At 45.3% G+C, this 20606-nt stretch overlaps 1 protein-coding gene across 3 annotated transcripts in view; it reads right to left on the reverse strand.

Moving 5' to 3' along the window:
* Positions 1 to 18181, reverse strand: part of crtac1b (cartilage acidic protein 1b) — a 313163-nt gene extending 294982 nt beyond the window's left edge. For 2 of the 3 annotated variants that reach the window (XM_063071392.1, XM_063071391.1), the window contains exons 1-2: positions 18097 to 18178; positions 17380 to 17681 (exon numbers count right to left, since the gene is read on the reverse strand). In XM_063071392.1, the coding sequence (XP_062927462.1) occupies positions 17380 to 17636 (257 nt within the window). In that variant the 5' untranslated portion in view covers positions 17637 to 17681; positions 18097 to 18178. Of the gene's footprint in view, positions 1 to 17379; positions 17682 to 18096 lie in introns of all 3 variants that reach the window. The other variant, XM_063071393.1, reaches the window with a different exon arrangement.
* Positions 18182 to 20606: the final 2425 nt, after the last annotated feature.

Here is a 20606-nt window from a genome sequence, read left to right on the forward strand (position 1 = left end):
AGAGCCCTGCTCTTGAGTAGGGATCAGCACCTGACGGACAGGTCATGAAATTTGTTGTTCTGTGGCATAATACAGTGCAAGACATAAAAATTGTTATGTTACAAAGATAAGTGGATAATGCAAAGGAAGAATTAGAAAGGTACTGTTCATGATGGCTGAGGGGAAGAAAAAGGAAAGGTATATCACATCCAGAGTTTCTCTGGTCAGCGGACGATTTCCCTCCACGCCTCTCTGATGAAGCTGTCTCTAAAACATTGAATGTGTGTCTTCAGGCTCCTGTACCTCCTCCCTGATGGTAGCAATGAGAAGAGGGCATGTCCTAATGGATGCCACTTTCCTGAGGCGTTGTCTACTGAAGATGTCTTTGAAGGTGGGGAGGCTGGTGCCCACGATGGAGCTGATTGGGTCTACAACCCTCTGCGGCCTCTTGTGACCCTGTGCAATGGCGCCTCTCCAGTGTGTTACTCCCTGTGTGCACACCAACGCGACCAGGAACAGGATCAGCACAAACAAATTGTGGTGTGGTAATAAAAATTCAACGTGGCAGTGTAGCGGTTAGCGCAACCCTTGCTGTATCAGCGGCCCAGCTTCAACTTCCACCGCGGTCCGTAAGGAGTTTGTACGTTCTCCCCATGACTGTGTGGGTTTCCTCCTCCGGGAGCTACGGTTTCCTCCCACAGTCCAAAAGCATACTGGTTGGTAGGTTAATTGGTCATTGTAAACTGTCCCGTGATTGGGCTAGGGTGAAGTCGGGGGTTGCTGGGTGGTGTGGAAGAGCCCATTCCACATTGTATCTCAATAAATAAACCAAAATCCCCTCATGCATTCCCATCTGGGACAGAGACATGAGGGAGCCCAGATACTGGAATCTGATGCAGGGTTTCAACCCGAAATTGACAATTCCTTCACACCCCTCATTCATCTCCCCAAAAACCACCCCCACACACACACACACACACAAACTCTCCCAAACTCCTCCAGCAGGTCTGCCGTGCCACCCCTGGGACAGATGTGCTTCTACCTTCATTGCCTCAACGTCAGCGAGGTCCCCACCATCTCCAGAAGGCAGCAGCTCACTTAGGCAGTTCACTTGAAGCTGCTCTCATTGAGGCTGGTGGAGAGGGTTCCACAACTCTGTTGGTGGGAGGGCCTTGAGGCATCAGGAGGTGAAGAGTCAGGCAGGTTAGAAGGTGGGCACCGGGGGCAGTGGGCCAGTTCTAGTACAATGCACACATCCACCCAGCTCAATAAACTACCCAAGTAAAGTCCTGGTATTTGATCATTCCTACAGCTGTGTTTGCCTCACAAGGTTCTGCCTCTACTCTATGTGCCTTTGGCCCTCAGGGGTGCTTAGTGAGGAGAAATGATTGCAGATGTCACTAGCTCAGGTCCAGCTGGGACAGAAATTGGCACTTGATTAGCCAGAATCCACATCCATTATTGGAGAGCTCTCAATCCGAGCGATATTTGTCCACTGGCTTCTATCTGAAATTCATTTGAAGAGCCTAGTTGTCATGGTAGCGTGTTTATCAGAAGGCAGACATAGGTTTATACAAGGACCCCGCCGCACTCCCCCGGTTTGCTGCCTCTATCACACCCATTCCAACATTGCCACCATTACTACCTCCGATGAATCTTCCTGCTTCCTACATCCTCTTTGCCAATTCCTTACTGCACCCAATTAGCTACCAACTGATCCGTGTGTCTCTGGCATAAAGGCAGCACAGAGCATTGAACACAGGAGAGGGTGAGCCCTGCAGCTCATCATGTCTGCACCCAACACAATGTCAAAATAAACTTCTGTTTGCACCTGATCCATATCCCCCCATTCTTTACGCATCTAAACACCATCTAAAAACCACTCATATCTGCGTTCTCCACCAGCCACCCTGGGCAGCCCATTCCAAGCACCCACCTCTGTGCAAAATAAAAACTTACCCCGCATCATACATCAAAGTTGCTGGTGAACGCAGCAGGCCAAGCAGCATCTATAGGAAGAGGTGCAGTCGACGTTTCAGACCGAGACCCTTCGGCCTGAAACGTCGACTGCACCTCTTCCTATAGATGCTGCTTGGCCTGCTGCGTTCACCAGCAACTTTGATGTATGTTGCTTGAATTTCCAGCATCTGCAGAATTCCTGTTGTTTGCGTTTAAACTTACCCCGCATATCTTTTCTAAACTTCCGCCCCACCTTAAATGTATATTCTCTTGTATTTGACTTACCACGCCGGGAAGGATAGGGGGAAGTGAAATATTCTGACTGTCAAACTTATTTATATCACTCAGAAAGTTATAACGCTATCAGGACTTTGCTCAGTCTCCGATGCTCCAATAAAAACAACCCAAATTTGCCCAGCCTCTTATTATGGCTCACACCTTTTAATTCAGGCATCATATGAAGGAAGTTCTCCCACGTCCTCCCCATCCTTCCTGTAATGAAGCAATCAGAACTGCACACAATGAATCACCCTTCCAAAACTCTGAAGGGTCACACTCCTGCATCACACCCTGGACCATTTTTCATTTCCCCCAGAACAATGATGTTTTCTGCAGCAACTTCATGCAACATCTGGCCTCTCCAGTGTCCAGTGCCCAGTGCCCAGTGATTCCCTGAAGCACTGTACATTTGCATGAAGCACTGCCACAAGAAAGCAGCGTCCATCAGAAGTCCAGAGGACTCAGGAGCAGAATTAGGCCATTTGGCCCATTGAGTCTACTACCCTATTCAATCATGCCTGATGAATTATCCCTCTCAACCCCATTGCCCTGCTTAGTTTCCTTAACTGTGATGCCCTTAATAATCAAGAATCTATCAACCTCTGCTTAAAATATGTCCAACCACTTAGTCTCCACAGCCACCTGTGGCAATGAATTCCACAGATTCTCCACTCTCTGGTTAAAATAATTCCTCCTCATCTCTGCTCTAAGGAAATATTTTGAGCCATCTTTTCTGAGGCTGTGCCCTTTGTCCTAGACTCCCTCTCTGTTGGAAACATCCTCTACACATCCACTCTGTCTAGGTCTTTCAATATTCAATAGGTATCAATGAGAACCCCTCCCCCCTACATTCTTCTAAACTTCAGGGAATACAGGCCCAGAGCCGTCAAAGACCTCCCCCCCCCCCACCCCCAACCACACCATCCAGGCCATGCTCTCTTCTCACTACTGCCATCAGGTAGGAGGTATGGGAGCCACAAGTCCCACACAACCAAGTTCAGGGACAATTAGCCTTCAACCATCAGGCTCCTGAATCAGTAAAATCACTCACCACAACTCTGAACTGATTCTACAATCTACAGACTCACTTTCAAGAACTCTTTATAACTCACAATCTCACTGTTATCTTTATATGCACAGTTTACCTGCTTCTGCACATTGGTTGTTTTGGCAATCTCTCTTGTAAAATTCTATTAAATGTCTTTTTTCCCCTACAAACGCCTGCAGGTATATGAATCTCAGGATAATATACAGTATAAAGAATAGATTATGCGGGTGCTGGAGTATATGTACTTTGAAAATGAGTTTACGTTGAACTGAGAGTCTGAAGACAGTGTTGGGAAGAGGACATGAGCTGGGCTGTTCCTCCTTGGGGCAAGGGGCCAAAACACACATTCTGTGCAGTAATGTTACATGGTTTGGTCAAAGGCTGATGAGTAAAATCACAAACATGAGAAAATCTGCAGATGCTGGAAACCTAAAGCAACACACACACACACAACATGCTGGAGGAACACAGCAGGCCAGGCAGCGTCTGTGGGGAAAACTGCAAACAGTCGACGTTTCGGGCCGAGACTTGTGTGATCATCTGCTGAAGGTCCACAGGTGCTGGGAGGATTGAGGATCTGGTCAGCCGGATGGGGTACCAATCAAGCAAGCAGCTTTCCCTGAATGTCAAGGTTCAAGGCGTCAGGCATCCAAACTGGAGAGGATTCCATCACACTCCTGTCCTGTGTCTTGGCGATGGTAGATAAGTTTTGGGGGTGAAAACTTATGGGGGGGGGGAATAAGTCAGGAGGTGACGCAGATTCAGATTCATTTATCACATGTAAATCAAAAACATTTGTCTGAAATGTGTTGCTTGCAACCAACACAATCTAAGGACGTGCTGGGGTCAGCCCTCAAGTCTCGCCACACTTTCAGGTGCCAACAAAGCACAATGGTCAAAGCTCAACAAAACAGAACAACAGCATCAAAACACAAGAGCAAAACAAGTTCCATTCCACACATGTGCGCAAACACACAGTTCTCCAGCTCCAGAACAGATCATCTCCACCCTCCAGTGGACTCGTGGATTCGCAGACACTAAGCCTTCTAATTTCCCAGAGGAAATCCTTTCCAAACACTTAAAATTGAAGGCTCCAAGTCCACCAGAAGTCCATAGGTCAAGGCCTTGTGACAGGAGCCCTGAAGTTGTAGCTACCTCACTCTCACATCCAAGCAGGACCCAGAGCACAGGGCTGCAGAATGTCCAACCACAGCAAACATGCTCTTGTATACAGTGCAGAAATAGGGCAGTTGCCAAAAGGTTGTGATTAAACACAGGAGAGTTTGCAGAGGCTGGAAAACTTGAGTGACACACACAAAATGCTGGAGGAACTCAGCAAGTCAGGCAACATCTATGGAGGGGAATAACCAGTCGACGCTTCAGGCCAAGACCATCAGGACTGGAAAAGAAGGAGGAAAAAGCCAGAGTAAGAAGGTGGGGGAAGGAAGGGGAAGCGGAAATACAAGCTGGCAGGTGATAGATGAGACCAGATAAGTGGAAGGTAGGGTGGTAGGGGGATGTAGTAAAAAAGCTAGGAGGTGGAAAAGGTAAAGAGCTGAAGAAGGAGGATTCTGATAGGAGAGGAGAGTGGACCATGGGAGAAAGGGGAGGAGGATGGGTGACAGAGCAGGTGACGAGAAGGGAAGTGGTAAGAGTGGAGCCAGAGTGAGGAATAGAAGAAGAGAGGGGAGGGAGGAGAAATCAATGTTTATGCCATCAGGTTGGAGGATACTCAGACAGAATATGAGGTCTGGCTTCTCCAACATAGGAGTGACCTCATCGTGGCCATAGAGAAGGCCATCGACTGGCATGACAGAATGGGAATGGTGGTTAAGCTAAACTGGGTGTAGAAAAGATTGATGACTGGAGGGTGTGAATTACCAGATTCAAAAAGTCACAGTCATAGAGTACTACAGCACAAAAACAGGCCCGTCAGTCCATCTAGACCGTGCTAAACTCTTGATCTGTCTGGTGCCGTTGACCTGTACCTAGACCATAGCCCTCTGTACTCCTCCCCTCTAAGTACCTGTCCAAATTTCTTTTAAATCCTGAAATCAAACCTGCATTCACCGCATCGACTGGCAGTTCATTTCACACTCGCAACAGCCTCTGAGTGAAGAAGTTGCCCCTCATGTTCCCCTTAAATATTTCACCTTTTACCCTTAACCCATGACCTCTAGTTTCAGTCCTACCCAACAACAGTGAAAAAGTCTGCTTGCCTTTACCCTATCTATACCTCTCCTAATTTGTATACTTCAATCAATTCTCTCCTCATTTTTATGCTCTGGGGAATAATGCTCTAACTTATTCAATCTTCCTCTATAACTCAATTCCTCAAGTCATGGCAACATTCTTGCAAATACTCTCTGTACTCTTTCAATCTTATTGATATTGTTCCTGTAGGTCGTTGACCAAAACTGCACACAATACTCCAAATTAGGCCTCATCAATGTCTTTTACAACTTCAATACAACATCCCATCTCCTCTGCTCAATACTTTTGATTTATGAAGGTCAATTTGTCAAAAGCTTCTTTTTGGCCCTATCTAATGGAGACACCACTTTCAAGGAATTATGGATCTCTATTTCCAGATCCTTCTGTTCTACTGCCCTCCTCCGTGCCCAACTGGTCACCCTGTAAGTCCTACCCTGATTTGTCCTTCCAAAGTGCACCACCTCACACTTGTCTGTATTAAATTCTCTCTCCTATTAGTCTGCCCATTTTGACATCTGGTCCCATTTCCACTGCAAGCTTTGCTAGTCTTCTTTGCTGTCAACTACACCCCCAATCTTGGCGTCATCCGCAAATTTGCTGATCCAGTTAACCACACTATCATCAGGTTATTCATATAGATGACAGACAACAGACCCAGCCCCAATTCCTGCAGAATTCCACTAGTTACAGGCCTCCGGTCAGAGAGGCAATCGTCTACTACTACCTTCTGGCTTCTCCCGCAAAGTCAGCGTCTAATTCAATTTACTACAATGTCAAATGATTGAACCTTCTTGACCAACCTCCCATGTGGGATTTTGTCAAATGCCTTGGTAGTGTCCATGTGGACAATATCCACTGCTTTTTTAAAAAATCTATTTAAGATCTCAGCTATCTCTTTTGGCTCCACGCATAGGCTATTCTGATATTCCAGAGGACCAGTTTTGTTCCTTGCAATCTTTTTGCTCTTAACATGTTTTTCGAAGCCCTTAGGATTCTCCTCGGTCTTGTTTGCAAGCTTAAACCTCCTTTTAGTCCTTCTGGTTTCTTCTTAAGATGCTACCTGACTTGCTGAGGCCCTCTAGCATTTTGTGTGTGTTGCTCACAGTTTCCAGCAACTGCTGAATCTCTGGAAATTTTGGCCTTATAGAAGTTTATAATATCATAACAGTTCAAGTTCAAGTTTAATTGTCATTCAACTATGCATGAATACAGCCAAATGAAACAGCATTCCTCTAGGATCCAGAGGAATGCCAACAGTTACACAGAGCACACATAATTAGGATAGCAATTACAAAAAATAATATTTTAAAAAAATAGCCCAGGAATTGTGACACCAGTAGAGTGCAAAGACAGTTACTATAAATTCTCAGTAAAAATTGCAAAAATTGGAGTAATGAGGTGGTGTTCATGGGTTTATGGACCATTCAGAAATCTGACAATGGAGGCGAAGAAGCTTTTCCTAAATTGCTGAGGGTCAGGTGGCATCTGTGAAGGGAAATGGGCAAACAAGTCCTGAAGAAAGGTCTCAACCCAAGACATTGATTGTCCACAGTTGCTGCCTGGCTCCGACTTCATCCAGCACTTTTGTGAGCTGCTCTTTGAATGAACCGTTGATTTTACCAACTTGTCAGCTCTTACCCCCATCACCTTGTAAACATTTGGTCTCAGTGTTCCCAGGAACGGACTCGGTCATTTACCTCTGACACACCTGATGCTCCTTCTCACTACATGGCCCCTGCTTACCATTCCCCTGCCACCGAAACCATTCCTCCTCACTTTCATGACTCTGAATACCTCCATTGCAGCTCCACTAAGCCCGGAAGAAAAGCTTGCATTTCATTCACGTCGTCCACAAGCATGGGACTTGCCAAGGACCTTGTGGCCGGTGAAATTCTTTTGTGCTGCACCCGCTCTTGTTATATCGGAAAAACTGCACGTGGTGTGTTCACACCAAGATCCCAGAAACAACAGGGGGATGGTGAATCATGAAGGATCCCATACACCCTGCTCATGGACTGTTTGTCCCACTCCCATTAGGGAGGAGGCTACATAACATCCACACTAGAACCACCAGACTCCCTGTCTACCCAACAGCCTCTTGAACACCTCTATCATATCTTACTTCCACCACCAGCCCTGGCAGTGCATTCCAAGCAACCACCAGTCTGCAAAAAAAATATATACCCTGCCCATCTCCTTTAAACTTAACCCAACCCCTCATCTTCAATGCATGTCCTCTAAGATTTGGCATCGCCACCCTGGGAGAAAGATTCTGCCCGTCTACCCTATCAATGCCCCTCAGATTTTATAAACTTTCTTCAGGAATGTTAGTGGCATTCCTTCTTGCGCAGACCCTGCCTGACATGTGGAGGGTTGACATACTTCTATTTCTTTGTCCTTGATTATCTGATTGTGGTTTTCGCAATGCTAACTGAGGAGCAAGTATTGATCGCAACACTCTACAGCATCAGTGGAATTCAAATAAGTCCATAAGACAATAAGAAATGGAGCATAATTAGGCCATTTGGCCCATTGAATCTGCTCCATCATTCCATCCTGGCTGACTTATTACCCCTCTCAATCCCATTCCCTGCCTTCTGTCATAATCTTTGACACCCAGACTAATTAGGAACCTATCAATCTCCGCTTTAAATATACCCAATGACTTGGACTCCATGGCTGTCTGAGGTAATGAATTCCACAGATTCACCACCTTCCAGCAAAAGAAATTCCCCTTCATCTCTGTTCTAAATGGATATCCCTCTATTCTGAGGCTGCGCCCTTTGATCCCAAATACAACCACAACAGGAAACATCCTCTCCACACCGACTCTATCTAGGCCTTTCAATATTCGATCAGTTTCAGTGAGACCCTCCCCCCCCCCCCCCCGCCCAGGACCAGGTCTGTCAAACACTGCTCATACGTTAGCTTTCTCACTGACGGAATCATTCTTGTGAACCCCCTCAGGACCTTCCCCGATGCCATCATCTGAGATGGTCGGAGTGTGGCGGGGGGGGGGGCGCAAACCCATGCAGTGACAGGGAGACCGTGCAAACTCCACGCAGACAACACCAGAGGCTGGGATTGTACCCGGGTCTCTTGGGCCATGTATGTGGCAGAGGCTCTACCCACTGTGCAAGGTGCTTCACTGACATAGATGGCTCTGCACTTCTTTTCTTAGATAGGGGCCCCAAAACTGCTCACAATATTCCACGGACGGTCTGACCAATGCCTTGTAAACCATCAGCATCACATCCTTGCTCTTATATTCTAGTCCTCTCGAAGTGAATGCTGACATTGCATCTGTCTTCCTTACCAGAAACTCAGCCTTTAGGGAGTCCTGCACGAGGACTCCGAAGTCCCTTTGCAGCTCAGATTTATCTGCGAAAGACCTTGAGAGTGCAGTTGGCACTCAGTACGACAGGAGTTACTGTGCAGACAATCTCCACATGGAACATACTGGCACTTTTGTATCATCCTATCCAGATGCATTGTAGCTCAGTACAGCAACTGCTCCACCCGTGACCACAAGAGAGTTATAGACACAGCTCCGTACATCATGGGAACCAGTCTCCCCTCCATCGACTGCCTACACTTCTCACTGCCTCAGTAAAGCAGTCAGCATAATCAAAGACCCCTCTCGTCTTGTATGCTGTCTTTTCTTTGCCCCCCCCCACTTTATTGTCTTGTACATCTCTGCCAGAGAAAGCACCCACTTCTGCTCCAAGAAAAACAAACCCAGTCCCTCCACATCATTGGTCAGCACAGGGTACAGCGGGTAGAGCTGCGGCCACATGGACCCGGAGACACAAGTTCAATCCCAGCCTCCAGTGCTGTCTCTGTGGAGTTTGCGCGGTCTCCTTGCGACTGCGTGGGCTTGCCTCCTGTGTACCTCAGGTGCTCCAGTTTCCTCCTACATAACAACGACGTGTGGGGTTGTTGGGTTAATTGGCCACGGTGAGTTGGAGTTTTGGGCGGGTTCGGGTATGTCACCTAAGAACTTGACGAACTCCTATGGATGTACAGTCCAGAGTATCCCGACTGGCTGTATCACAGCCTGGTACGGAAACCCCGATGCCCAGGAACGGAAAGCGCTACAAAATTTAGTGGATACTGCCCAGTCCATCACAGGAAAAGTCCTCCCCACCATTGAGCATATTTATAAGGAGCACTGTCATGTGGGTGGCATGGTAGCACAGAGGTTACCATATCGCTTTACAGTATAGGTGACCCGGTTCAATTCCCAGCAGCACCTGTAAAGAGATCCCCGTGACCGCTCCGGTTCCCTCCCACAGTCCGAGGACATACCGGTTGGTAGGGTAATTGATCACTGTAAATTGCCCCGTGATTAGGCTAGGATTAAGTTGGGGGATTGCTAGGGGCGTGGCTCAAATGGCCTGTTACGTGCTGTAGCTCAATAAATAGGTAAATCGACATCCATCATCAGGGATCTTCACCTTCTGGGCCACACACTCTTCTCACATGGGAATGAGGTACAGGAGCCTTAGGTCCTACCCCACCAGGTTCAGGAACATTTATTACTCCTCAAGCATCTGGCCCCTAAACCAACGTGAATCACTTCACTCAACACTGAACTGATCACTGAACACAACCTATGGACTCGTTTTCACGGACTCCACAACTCATGCTCTTGGTATTTCTTTTTATTTATCTATAGCTTTCCTTTTGTAATTGCACAGTTTGCCTTCTTTGGCACGTTGGTTGTCTGTCTGTCTGTATGTGTAGTTTTTCGCTGATCCTACTGCATTTCTTTGTTCTACTGTGAATGTCTGTGAGAAAATGAATCCCAGCATAGCCCATGGTGACATATACGTACTACGACATATATATACGTACTATAAAGCAAACAGCATTATGAAGGACCCCACTCACCCCTCATATAAACTCTTCTCCCTCCTGCCATCTGGCAAAAGGCACCAAAGCATTCGGGCTCTCACAATCAGACTATGTAACAGTTTCTTCCCCCAAGCCATCAGACTCCTCAATACCCAGAGCCTGGACTGACACCAACCTACTGCCCTCTACTGTCCCTACCGTCTTGTTTGTTATTTATTATTATTTATTGTAGTGCCTGCACTGTTTTGTGCCCTTTATGCAGTCCTGGATAGGTCTGTAGTCTAGTGTAGTTTTTATGTTTTTTCTTACTTAGTTCAGTGTAGTTTTTGTATTGTTTCATGTAGCACCATGGCCCTGGAAAACGTCTCATTCTTACTATGTTCTGTACTAGCAGTTATGGTTGAAATCACAATAAGAAGTGACTTGACTTGACAATAAATTTGCTTTGAACTGTAAATTGTCCTCGTGTGTGGGTGTGTGGTTGTATTAGGATTTGTGTAAATTGATACTTGATGGTCAGTGCAGTTGCGATGGGCTGAAGGGCCTGTTTTGTGCTATACAACTCTGAAACACTCCATCCCATGCAACATGTGGGTGCATCTCCTCTACATGTTTTCTGTTCCCAAAGTCGTTTCTGATCTACAAAACACTTTGCAAGGATTATGGTGATGCATTTCCTGCTCAGCTGTAAGAAAAATCACTCTGGAGCCAAGTAACAAATAGCTTGGAGCTCTGCTAGTTTTGTCCTGAAGGCTTTCCCTCTGGGGTAGCAGACCCTGAGCTATTGAATCATCTGCTTCAAAACCATGAATTGCCCAATGTCACATTCGGTGATGTTCAACTCAGCGTAATCGTTACTTTTCTTTTCGCACTTGTGGCACGTCAACTAACAGCTATGCCAGGAGGTCGGGCCTGACAGCTGAGCATAAAACAGCTCTGATTGGGAGGGGGTGTGGTGCCTCTGAATTCTGCTCCTCGTTCCCCAGCAGAGAGACTGGCATCATCCACAGTTTTATCTTTAAAGCAGCAGCATTTTGTGTGAAGGAAGGAAATCAACAGGTCAGGCAGCACCTGTAGAGGGGGGTAAGCAGTCGACATTTCAGGGCTTGACACTTCAACAGGACTGGAAAGCAAAGGGAAAAAGACCATTCACCTTCTTATTTTGGCTTTTTCCACCTTCCTTTCTGGTCCTGATGAAGGATCTAGCCCCAAAGTGTCAACTGCTCGTCTCCTCCATAAATGCTGCCTGATCTGTTGAGTTCCTCCAGTATTTTGTGTGTGTTGCTCTGGAATTCCAGCTTCTGCAGAATCTCTTGTGTATATCATCTTTAAAGCACAAAGCGGTGCACCTTGACCTGAGTCGGTGTGTACTGAAAGCTTACTGCTCACCTTCTGTCCCAGAGAGCTTCAAAGATTTGCTTTATTTGTCACACATACAGTACATTGAAAGGGTGAAATGCATTTGTGTCAATGATCCTCACAGTCCAAGGATATCCTGGGGGCAGCTCACAAGTGTTTACCATACTTCTGGCAACAACGTGGTTTTCTCATAACTTACCCACTCTAACCCATACGTCTTTAGAATGTGGGAGAAAAGCAGAGCACCCAAAGGAAAACCACACAGTGACAAGGAGAATGTACAGTAACCACTACACTACAGCAGTCCCTGGCCCAGACATGTGCCTCCAACCTCCGGGTTAGGCAACTTTGGTCTTTGACCTTCGGATTTCGGTATTGACTGATTGATGAGGACAGGGTGGTAGACATCTTAAACTTGAGAGTGCTGAATCCTTATTTCTTTGCAAAGACTGGAGGGTCAGTTACTGGGCGATACGTAGAATAATACAGCGCAGAAACAGGCCCTTTAGTCTTTGCGGAGCACAATACTACATTAAACAAACCGTACCTGCCTACATATGATACTTCTCCTTCCATTCACTGCCTTTCCATGCATCTGTCTAAACTCTCTATCGTATCTGCTTTCAGCATCAGTCCTGGCAGCCCATTCCAATCACACTCCGCAAAAGCAAAACTTGCCCCGCATATTTCCCCTAAACCTCCCCTTTTTTGACAATTTAAAAGAACCAAGGAATCTAGGATCAGTGCGAGAAAGTGACACAAAGCCAGCCTTGATCAATGACAGGGCAGGCTTGAAGGGCAGATGGTCTGCCATTGCTTAGAACCCAGAACAGTACAGGTCCTTCAGCCCACAAGTGTGGTGCTGACATTTTAACCTTTTCTAAGATGGATCTAACTCTTCCCTACCACATATAGTCTTCCATTTTTCTTTCATCCATGTTGTCTTTCTAAAACTCTCTTAAATGTCCCTAATGTATTGGCATCTACAACCCCCTCCCCACCCCCGGCAGAGCAGACTATGCACCCACTGCTCTGTTAAAATGTACCTCTGTGTCTGTCCCTGTGACTCAAAGATACCTTTCTGGAAGGGCACCTGCCATCGTTACCAATTGCCCAAAGTGCATCCAATTCTGAACAGTCAAACAAATCAGCAGGTCATTAAGCTGAACTGTATCATCCCTTACATTTCACTCAGTCGAACTGTATCGTTCCTTACATTTCACTCAGTCGAACTGTATCGTTCCTTACATTTCACTCAGTCGAACTGTATCGTTCCTTACATTTCACTCGGTCGAACTGTATCGTTCCTTACATTTCATAATCAAAGCACCTTGGCCTGAAGGACTCAGTGGTTCAAGACCTTGCTCACCACCAACTTTGGATGTGCAATAAAGGGTGGTCTTGCCAGAAATGCCCATATGCCTAAAGTTACATAATACACCCTGTTACAAAACAACTAATTTCCCGACATATATCAGTGATATTAAACCTGATTCTGAGTGATTCTCACAGAAGCAATGATTTTAAATTATTCTTAAAATAACAGGGGCACCAACAGCATTTTCCCAATGCTATGGTCTCTGCTGTGTACCCAGTGACTGACCCTCTGCTACCTTATTGGTGCATCAGATATATCCATAGCAACAGTGAGTTTCACCTTGGAATGAAGAAGAACTTTTATTTGTTTGACGCTGCCAAAAACAAAATGCCAAGATGCTTTTTAGGGTCAGACAATAACAGTCAGTGCGTTTCGATAATAACATCTCCTCTTCACTGACAATCAACACAGTGCACCTCAAGGATGCGTGCTTAGCCCACTAATATACTCTCTCTACACTGACGACAAGGGCGAGGCACAACTCAAATGCCATCTATAAATAAATTCATAGATGACGCCACTGTTGTTGGTAAAAACCATAAGTGGAAACGGGGAGGCATACGGGAGTGAGATAGATTGAATGGTTGAACAGCGACACAACAACAATCTTGCTCTCAATGTCAGCAAGGCCAAGGATTTGATTCTGGACTTCAGGAATGGGAAACTGGAAGAACATAATTCATCGGCAGTAGAAGGGGGGAGTACTATCAAGTATGTAGACATCATCTTCTCAGAGGCTCCGTCCCGAGCTCAACATACTGAAGCAATTATGAAGAAGGCACGCTGGTGGCTATATTTCAATAGGGGTTTAAGGAGATTTAGTATCAAAGACTCCAGCAAATTTCTACAAATGTGCAATGGAGAGCGTTCTGACTGGAGGCATCACATTCTGGTATGGAAGCTCCAAATCACAGGGATGGAAAAAGCTGCAGAGGGTTATAAACTCAGCTAGCTCCATCATGGGCACACCCTCCCCACCCACTGACACCTGTAAGAGGTGATGTCTCAAGAGCACAGCATCCATCAATAAAGACCCTCACCCTCCTCATAACTACCATCAGGGAGGAGCCTGACGACACACACTCAACCATTCAGGAACAGAGCCTTCCCCTCCACACACCAGTGAACATTAGTTTGTTATTCCTTTTTTGCTCTATTTTGTAATTTCTAAAATTTTGTCTTTACATTGTGCTGCAGCCACAAAGCAACATTTTACATGTCATTTTCAGGCAGTGATAATAAACTTAATTCAGCTGACATTTCAAATTGAATTCTAAGGCAGGAAGGGGCAAGTAACTGAGAGATACTCTAAGCATCTGAAAATCCCTAGGAGACTTCAAACACCAGTAGTAGTTGTTTTACCTCAAGGAACAAAGGAGAGGAGACTCCACGAGAGGAGCAGGAGACAGCCTCTCCTCACCCTCATTTTGTGTTCATGGGTGGGGGCGTGTTGGACTCCCTGAAGCCATCAGCTAAATGATGATTAGTCAACATTTGAGCCAGAGCACCAAGTGTTGCTGAGCTCTTTGAACACAGCAGGCTTCAAAGTTCAAAGTAAATTTATTATCAATGTACATCTATATCACTACATACTACCTGGAGATTCATTTTCTAGACAGCATACTCAATAAATCCACCAACTGGCTGTCCGACCAAAGCACAAAAGGCAACAAACAGTGCAAATACAAAAAAGAAAGAAATAATAATAATAAATAAATAAATAAGCAATAACCGTTGAGAACATGAGATGGTGAGCAATAAACACAAAATGCTGGAAGAGCTTAGCACGTCAGGCAACATCTATTAAAATATTTTGGGCTGAGAGTGCTTCAAGGTGAGTCCATAGGTTGTTGGAACATTTCAGTGATGGGGCAAATGAAGATGAGTGAAGATAACCCCTATGGTTCAGGACCCTAATGGTTGAAGGATAATAACTGTTTCTGAACCTGGTGGTGTGAGTCCTGAGGCTCCTGTACCATCTTCCTGACGGCAGCAGTGAGAAGAGAGCGTGTCCTGGGTGGTGGTGGACCCTGAAGATGGATGTCGCATTCCTGTGACAGCGTTTCGTGTAGACGTGCTCAATGGTTGGGAGAGCATTTCCCATGATGGCCGTATCCCTCGGATGAATCCTCAGTCACAAAACCTCCTCACCATGCTGGTGGCATGAGACAAGAGGAGAAGGAATCAGCCACCTGCCCCCTCAAGCGTCCCCCACCATTCATGGCTGATCTATCCTCGTCCTCATCTCCTCTTCTGAGCCAGATCCCCGAAGACTACAATCCTTCAGAAATTTATCTCCCCCTTTAAATATTTCTAACAATCCCACTTCCACAATTCTCTGCGGTAGAGATTTCAGGGATTTGCCACCTTTGGTGAGAAGAAGTTTCCTTGACCGTCCATGTGAAGTGACCAGCCACATCCTGAGGCTCTGACCCCTTGCTGGAAGCTCCCACTGATGGACCGGGATAGGCTGGACAGGGCTCTTGCTGGGAGCTGAGGAGGAGGAAGATCTGGAGCTCAGAACTCTACTCTTTCAGATATAGGACACACCTCCCTTCACAAAAAGATCGGCCATTGCAGACTAAGATAACCAATCTGATTTTGAAATAAATCTATTTTAATTTGACAAGCCTGATCATGTTCTCAGGCTGAAGAAAAAAAAATTACATTTTTGATTAAACATTGCTTGGAGACATAATTATCATACTGATCTAAAATGGTTACATGTGATGCAGGAACCCAGTAGATGGACACTCACACACAAACTAAACCAAATCCTGTTAAAATATCGCTCATGTACGAAGGATTCCCAGTGTTTTCACCTCCGAAAATTTCAAAGAAACCACTCAGAAAGCGAGCTGATCAATCACGTCCTCTCTCCCACACCCTCCACTCCCAAAAATACACACGTACACAAAGGGAATTGTCTACAGAACAGCCTGTGAAAATGCCCGTGTCCTATACCTGTACTCCTAACACATATGCAGGATACAAACATGCTACACGGCGAATCCCAGCAATAGCTTACAAAGGATTCATTCAAGTATTAATTGAATAGAATTAGAGAGCGGGAGCAGGGATCGAGATAGTTGCAAGTAGATTAGAGTTTGAAACCAGCAGTGAGCTGCAAAAGTGAATTTTTACCCTGTTTTCAATCTTACTGAAATCTTGGCAAATTCTCAGTCACTAAATTAGGTTTTTGGAATTTCCAGGTTTCTTAAAAAACAGTATGCAGTATCAACGGAAAGTCATAAGACCAAAATACATAAGAGCAGAATTAAGCCATTCGGCCCTTCGAGTCTGCTCCGCCGTGACTGACTTATTATCCCTCTCAACCCCGTTTCTTCCCGTAATCTTTGACGCCCTTACCAATTAAGAACCTATCAACCCCCGCTTTAAATACACCTGATGACTTGGCCTCTGCAGCCTACCGGGACAATGAATTCCACAGATTGACCGCCCTCTGGCTAAAGACATGCCTGCACATCTGGTACTGTTGGGAGACATTCAATTCCGACTTCTGTCAGGCAATTTGAACCAGAAGTTGGTTGCTCCCGGATACTTTCCACCCCGTCTGAGCTCCAGAAGTAACCCTCGGGTCTGGTGTTCATTCAGCAGTCCCCGGTTCCCAGAAATGGAGATACAGAGTGGACAGAAAACCAGATGGAGTGATGGGTGAAGTGTTGCAGAGAGCGAGATGGAGATGGTGTGGAAAACCAACAGATACGATCTTGGCAGATAGATAGACAGACTCACCGAAGCTGCACAAGAACAAAAAAAAAACAGACAGGGAAGAGGCAAGGTTTTGAACCCAAGATCGTCGTACATTGATATCGTGTCGTGCATTAAATACGGGCAATAGTTCGCATTGCAATTAACCCTTAAAAGGAAATTGCTTACACGCGAACCCGCAGTGTTACTTCATACAAGCATTTCACATAGGCACATATAGTTCGCCGATATTTGTATCGCCGTACTTATAAACCTTAAAGAAAAGCACCTGAATATATGTATCCCACGCACATGAGAACATGTATGACTAGAAGCAGGCATGACCTTCGACACTTTACATATGCAGCATACATACAAATCCATCTCTCGCTCAGAGCAATGTGACTATTAGACTCTAAGTCTATGCAGAATATTTCAACGCTTGTATATCACGGGTATTTCCACACTCTGTATGAGCACTGACTTTGGGGCTAAATAAAGTTACACTCTACATATACAAAGGCGTTTTCATTGATGAAGATGTATTTCGCACCCCTCCCTGGCCACACACTGACACAGTGTCGGTCACACCTACCCCGCCACCACTATCTCCAGACTTCCATCGTTGTCCACATCAGTCACGGCCACGCCGTAATTCAGCTGGGTCGGGTTGTTATCGTAATCGGGAGGAAGGAGAGAGGCTGTTGCAGCGGCGAAGATGGGCTCGGGTCTCTGCGGGAGCGCCGGCGGCACCCGAGAGAAGAGAGCGGCGAGCAGGAGAGGCAACATCGCGGCGCGCTTCAGGCGGGCTGTAGGGTGGCAGACACAGCGAGAGGGGACACTGGTTAACATTCACCATCCGCGTACCAGGCGCCAGCCACGGTCTCACCACCCCAGCTGCAATTTTAAATTAATTAACAATCAGCAAAACAAAAGTTCACTTTAAAAATCCATCGTCCCCCAACACCCCATCCCCGTCGCAAACTTCCAAAAGATGGAAATTATTCCTATTATGTACAGATTAACCCATTCAATGCAAGCGCTTGAATTTTTCAACACCAGCTTCAATGATGGTTAGAATAATTAGATTCTGGTCCCGGCTTCCTTAAACTTCCCAATTATTAACTTAGAAACTTCATAATTAAACGCACAGTGATGAATCTCTGGTACAATATTTACATTAATGTATCTATTTTAAACCCATTTTATACACACAATCATCTCAGGGCATGTTATTACACTGTTGGGATGGTTTCACATTTCAACAATAGATTTTTTTAAGGCTTTGGAAGTGCAGGCAACCACTACTTACAGCCGCACAGTTTCCCAGCGCTCTTGCCCACGGAACCACAGACCCACCTCTCCGTCTCTTAATCTGAACCCTACCCTCGCACCGCCTCATGTCTCGTTTTAAGGAATATTCTCCTTATGCAAGATCCTTACATAATATAATATCCAATCAGGTCGCACCTTCGGGTCTGACTGACGCCCACAAATATATTTGATCCAATCTGATCCGATCTGGTGGGCGGGGTCTCCATGATGGACATCTGTCAACAGGGAGGCACAGTCGGATCCCATTGAGTCCGGGGTGGGATTTGGCTGGCGATGAGCTAAGTGGACGTTCCCACAAAATGGGAAGTTGGTTCGGTAGTGGGATTTGTTCAGCTCCAGCGGGAAGAGGGCTGGGCGTTTTGTCGTCGTTATGCAACTTCATGATGTCTTGTGGATGAGATTTCACTTCTTAAGATCGATATTTCAGTTGATTTGTTTCAAGACGAAAACCAACACTTTTACAAGTTCAACTTTATTGTCATCTAACTACACATACAGCGGCATGCAAAAGTTTGGGCACCCCCGATCAAAATTTCTGTTACTGTGAATAGCTAAGCCGGTAAAACATGAACTGATTTCCAAAAGGCATAAAGTTAAAGATGACACATTTCCTTAATATTTTAAGCAAGAAAACTTTTTTATTTCCATCTTTTACAGTTTCAAAATAACAAAAAAGGAAAAGGGCCCAAAGCAAACGTTTGGGCACCCTGCATAGCCAGTATTTAGCAACACCCCCTTTGGAAAGTATCACAGGTTATAAACGCTTTCTGTGGCCAGCTAAGAGTCTTTCAATTCTTGTATGGGGGATTTTCACCCATTCTTTCTTGCAAAAGGCTTCTAGTTCTGTGAGATTCTTGGAACGTCTTACATGCACTGCTCTTTTGAGGTCTATCCACAGATTTTCGATGATGTTTAGGTCAGGGGACTGTAAGGGCCATGGCAAAGCCTTCAGTTTGCACCTCTTGAGGTAGTCCATAGTGGATTTTGAGGTGTGTCTGGGATCATTATCCTGTTGTAGAAGCCATCCTCTTTTCATCTTCGGCTTTTTTACAGATGGTGTGATGTTTGCTTCCAGAATTTGCTGGTATTTAATTGAATTCATTCTTCCCTCTACCAGTGAAATGTTCCCCGTGCCACTGGCTGCAACACAAGCCCGAGCATGATCGATCCACCCCCATGTTTAACAGCTGGAGAGGTGTTCTTTTCATGAAATTCTGCACCCTTTTTTCTCCAAACATACCTTTGCTTATTGCGACCAAAAAGATCGATTCAAAAGGTTCAAAGGAACATCTAAACAAGCCTGATGCATTTTGGAAACAAGTCCTGTGGAATGATGAAGTTAAAATAGAACTTTTTGGCCGCAATGAGCAAAGGTATGTTTAGAGAATTCTGGAAGCAAACATCACACCATCTGCAAAAAAGTCGAAGATGAAAAGAGAATGACTTCTACAACAGGATAATGATCCTAAACACACCTCAAAATCCACAATGGACTATCTCAAGAGGCGCAAGCTGAAGGTTTTGCCATGGCCCTCACAGTCCCCCGACCTAAATATCATTGAAAATCTGTGGATAGACCTCAAAAGAGCAGTGCATGCAAGATGGCCCAAGAATCTCACAGAACTAGAAGCTTTTTGCAAGGAAGAATGGGTGAAAATCCCCCAAACAAGAATTGAAAGATTCTTAGCTGGCTACAAAAAGCATTTACAAGCTGTGATACTTGCCAAAGGGGATACTGAGCATGCAGGGTGCCCAAACATTTCCGTCAGGCCCTTTTTTGTTATTTTGAAACTGTAAAAGATGGAAATAAAAAAGTTTTCTTGCTTAAAATATTAAGGAAATGTGTCATCTTTAACTTTATGCCTTTTGGAAATCAGTTCATCTTTTACTGGCTTAGCTATTCACAGTAACAGAAATTTTGACCGGGGTGCCCAAACTTTTGCAAACTTTTGTATGTACAATCAAATGAAACCATGTTCCTCCAGTCCGCAGTGCAACCACAAAGCATATATCACACGCAACACATAAATATTACCATAAATAAATTCAAAGTTTAAAATAAAGTTATTATCAAAGCACATATATGTCATGATGTAAAACCCTGAGATTAATTTTCTTGTGGGCATACCCAGTAAATCTATAGAATAACAACCATAACAGAATCCATGAAAGACTGCCTAACTAGGGCATTCAACCAGAGTGCAGAAGACAACAAACTTTGCAAAAACGAAATAAGAGATAATAACAATAAACAAATAAGGAATAAATATTGAGAACATGAGATGCAGAGTTCGTAGGTTGTGGGAACATTTCAACGATGGGGCAAGTGAAGTTGAGTAAAGTTATTCCCTTAGGTTCAAAAGATTGAGCAACTGTTTCCAAACCTGGTGGTGAGAGTCCCAAGGCTCCTGTACCATCTTCCTGATGGCAGCAGTGAGAAGACCATGTCCATCCCCTGACGATGACTGCATTCCTACGACAGCATTT

Source organism: Mobula hypostoma, chromosome 19, assembly GCF_963921235.1.
Source record: "Mobula hypostoma chromosome 19, sMobHyp1.1, whole genome shotgun sequence".
Classification (NCBI taxonomy): Eukaryota; Metazoa; Chordata; class Chondrichthyes; order Myliobatiformes; family Myliobatidae; genus Mobula; species Mobula hypostoma.